At 55.0% G+C, this 3959-nt stretch overlaps 1 protein-coding gene across 1 annotated transcript in view; it reads right to left on the bottom strand.

Annotated features, from left to right (window-relative positions):
• DNMBP (dynamin binding protein) overlaps window positions 1–3551 on the bottom strand; it is a gene marked incomplete at its 5' end in the record, with an annotated part of 7976 nt that extends 4425 nt beyond the window's left edge. The window contains 5 exon segments of the mRNA XM_009708648.1: window positions 580–779; window positions 1453–1470; window positions 1996–2143; window positions 2663–2762; window positions 3364–3551. Coding sequence (XP_009706950.1) covers window positions 580–779; window positions 1453–1470; window positions 1996–2143; window positions 2663–2762; window positions 3364–3551 — 654 coding nt within the window.
• Window positions 3552–3959: the final 408 nt, after the last annotated feature.

Here is a 3959-nt window from a genome sequence, read left to right as displayed (position 1 = left end):
CTGTGAAATCTCCATCCTTGGGGGTGAGTGAGAATCGGCTGGAGGGAGAGGTGGCTGATCAGAGCCAACACTGGGGACAATCCTGCTCCAAGCAGGAGGCTGGACAGGAGAGCTCAGAGGACTCTTTGCAGCCAGCACCCCTGCAATTCTGTCCTGTCCACAGGTATAACTTCAAACTTAAGTCTCTAAATCTCAGTAAGACAGAGACTGCCCTAGCAGATTAATTCCCTACTTGTGTTGTTTAAAATTGCATTTTTTAAACTTTAAATACATATTCTTTTGTCTTATCATTATTTTTGTTTTCATTTAATAGCCATGTGGTCAGCAACTGCATACATTTCATATCTCTGTATCACAAAAAACAGTTAAAAGTCAGATGTATACTGTGTTACTTTAAGTATTGTATCTCACGCTCAGATTTTTTTCAATGCAGCTCTTGTACTGCCCTCCTGTGAGGGCACAGACTTTGGGAGCAGATTCCCTCCACCACTGTGGTTGCCAGCTAAGGCTCAGGAGCCGACAGACACCAACCTCAACACACCCACTCCTGTCTCTCCCCAGCACTACCCAGCTACTCACCCAGGTCCTTCCGGCGCTTGTATTCATTGATGTTGACGTTGATTTCTTTGACTGCAAGGACAGCAGCTGTGAGTGGTGCCTTGTCAGGGTGAGCCTCGGGGGTGGCACTCAGCAGCTCCATCAGCAGCAGTGGGTACCGCATCACCCTTTGCACTGGCTTGATGAGGAAGGAGCCCAGGTTAATGTAGTTTGTGCAGCCCCTGGGAAGTTGTGACAAAGGAGACACACCAGGTTTCAGTCCAGCTCTGCCACACAAATTCTGCCCCCTCAAACCAATGCCAACCAGACCCAGAACAACAATGCCTCTAAATCTACTGTACTCCCTAAGTCATGCCACCCTCATCTCCAAACTCACTGCACTCCTGAACTCGTGGTGCTCTCAGATCAACCCCAGGTTTCCAGACCTCATTCACACCAGGTGACCCTTCCCAGCCAGGATCTTCTCCATCACCAGACCCACCGTGAAATCTCACATAGGCACAGCCTCACACTTACCAGACAATCACTTGATTCAGACTCTGTCCCACCACCTAGCTGCCCAGATCTGTCCCCCAATGCAGGACAGACTGACTATGCTCAGGACCGCAGCCAGTGCAGGGCTCTCCTGGCTCCTTGGGGCTGACAGCTCCCAAAACCTGTTTCCTGCCCAAGACCTGCCCAGGCCTCATCACTTGTGCTGCCTGTCTGTGCAGCCCACCTATTGCCTCTGCTGTGATCATGCCACAGGCACCCTGCTCCTCCCAGACATGCCTCCACAAGGCACTGTTAGGGTCCCCCAACATGCACTCAGCCTGTGGCAGAAGGTGAGTTACAAGGGAGCAGCCAGGCCAAGACAAACAGACAAGCAGGGACTAACAGGAAGGATGCACTTACCACTCACTGTACAGGCTCCTGCCGGCCCACAGAGTGCCAAAAAGCAAAGAAAAGCAACGGGTTAATGGGGCGGCAGGCGTGCAATCCCACAGCCAGCGCCTTCACCCCGGCCCACAGTGATGCTGCCAGGGCAGTGGGCAGCCCTGTCCTCCCAGAGCAGCAGCTGGCGCTGCCGGCCCCTGAGGCATTAACCTCCACAAGCTGGTGCCCCGGCAGTCACTGAGCCAGGCAAAGCGGCTCCTTCCTCACCAGCCATAGTGGGGCAGGGCCTGGGGAAACGGAGCCCTCAATCCAGGACATGCCACCTTCTCTGTACCTTGGTGGCTTCTGCTCAGAGTTTAAGGGGGCTTACAGGTATCCCAGCACCTGTGCATTGGGGCAGGGGGCCATCTGAACCTGGAGCTTGGTCAACTATGCAGTGACACAGCCAGCTCCTCTCCAGTCACCAGCTGAACTGTCCAAGCACTGCTGGCAGAGGGGCAGGGACGTTGGAGACTGATCCCCTACCGCAGCCTGGTGGCCGCCACAGCCAGAGGCTCCAACCTGAGGCTATCCAGCAGGTCCAGGAGTAGTTTCTGCATCTTCTCATCCTTCTCATAGGTTTCCAGCAGTGCGATGGCCTCGTCATGGTTCTGGCAATATACCCTGTAGACGCTCTCCAGCTCTGCACGCTGCGCCAGGAACACTGGCCCTGCACACAGCAGCAAAGCAGGGATTCAGTGTCTCCTGGTCCTCAGCTGCTTCCAACAACGCTGGTGTGTCTCACGGTGAGACACCCAGTGTCCCCCTGCCACACACACAGCTTGAGTGTTACTAGAACAACCAGGACACCCCCTCATCACCCACCAGTATAGAGAGCTCAGTCAATCCACCTCTCCCAGTGATGAGGAGTGGGGACACTGGTCACTGGAGCCACATGGAGAGCAAAGGCACAGGCTGCCCAGGCCTGAGCAGCAAAAGCTGGTAGTGCAGGAGCAAGGCTCCCTTCCAGGTAAGGGGCCACATAGGGCCACGGGCACCGGGTTCCTCAGCATAGCAGCCCATGGGGCAACACAGATCTCCTTGACTTCGCTGCTGGACTGATGAGTGGTGACGGGGACCAGCAGGGAGGAAGCCCAGCCCTGGTGATCCTCTCCCATCATTTAAACTGTTCTGCCCCCCACAAAGCCCATCCCAGCCTGCTGAAGAAAGGTAACAGCAGAATTCATACCAACGGCATCTGAAGCCTCCAAGGTGGACAGCAGCTGCTTGGAGAAGCCAATTACCATGTGGATGTTTCCAAAAAGACCCTCAAAGTCTATGTTCTGCATCTGGGGAATGGGAAGAGAGATGTCCTGGATAGGGGAACATATCCCAGTCAGACCCAACAGCCCCCCTTGCCCTCCTGCAACCCATCAGGCTTCAGCTTCACAGCAGCCACCTGGTGCGACCTCTTCCCTTCACAGTGACTTCTGTACTCACTCCCTCATCCTCCAGTGCACTGAAGCTCTCACTCCTTATGTGTCGTACCATGGTACCCTCCTCCTTCCAGAAATTTCATCCCTGCCTCTATTCACCTGTTATTCTCCCCCTCCTCCCACCAACTCTGTGCCCATGCCAAGACTTCTGACAATGAATTTAACCTACAAAGCAAATGAAGCAGACTATTTCCTGCCCCAGGAAATGAATCTGTGATACTGGCTGCCAGGTCTCTTGCTCTGGGCAATGGTGAGAGCTCACCAGGACCCCAGAACAGATGGGCTATTTCTATGAGTGCAAGGACCAGCGAGAACCATCCTGCTCCCCTCAGCATAGCTGCATTTCCTCTGTGGGTTCCCGTGCTGCTGCCTGACGGCCTCCAAGAACAAAGCGGACTCAGTATCCTCACCCCATCCCACCAGTGCTGTATTGTAGCTGCCCATACACTCCTACCTGTGCCTGCTGCAGGGGCACCATGATTCTCTCCACACACATCTCCAGATCTCGGATATAGTCCCGCTCTGTCTGGAGCAGTTCCTCAATAACCTTGGACCTCTTCTCCAGCATCCTTTGCTCTGGGCTTTCAGCAGCAGCTGAGGATGTCTCCAGGGATGGTGTCTGGGAGGACAGGAGAGTCATCTCTGCAAGACAGACAAGCAAGATCAGCTTCCTCCAGCGAGGATGCAAGGAAAAAGAGACAAGTAGCACCTGAACTGTGCCACACGCAACCTGTAAAACTGCCAAACAGGACTGAGAAAGAGCAAGGCTGTTCATGCAAGGACCTTTCTGGAGAGGCTGTCCCCAGCACTCCCAGCCCCAGGGCAGCAGGAAGCCCCCGTCTGCTCCCACAGCCGGCTCTCGCAGCACCAGTTAAGTAACTCTGCGATGCCCCGGCATCGGGGCAGCAGGCACCAAGCAACACAAACCTGCTCCAGACTCGTCTGCAAATGCCGGCCGGGTCCAGACCCCTCTCCTACGCCCTCTCTCCAACTCTGCCGCTCCAGGAAGCTCCGTGGGGCTGAGCAGACGGGGACAGGAGCCCCGCTCCC

Source organism: Cariama cristata, unplaced genomic scaffold, assembly GCF_000690535.1.
Source record: "Cariama cristata isolate BGI_N322 unplaced genomic scaffold, ASM69053v1 scaffold42519, whole genome shotgun sequence".
NCBI classification, from domain to species: Eukaryota; Metazoa; Chordata; class Aves; order Cariamiformes; family Cariamidae; genus Cariama; species Cariama cristata.
Note: the sequence above shows the minus strand (reverse complement) of the source record. Positions and strands in the feature narration are given on the sequence as shown.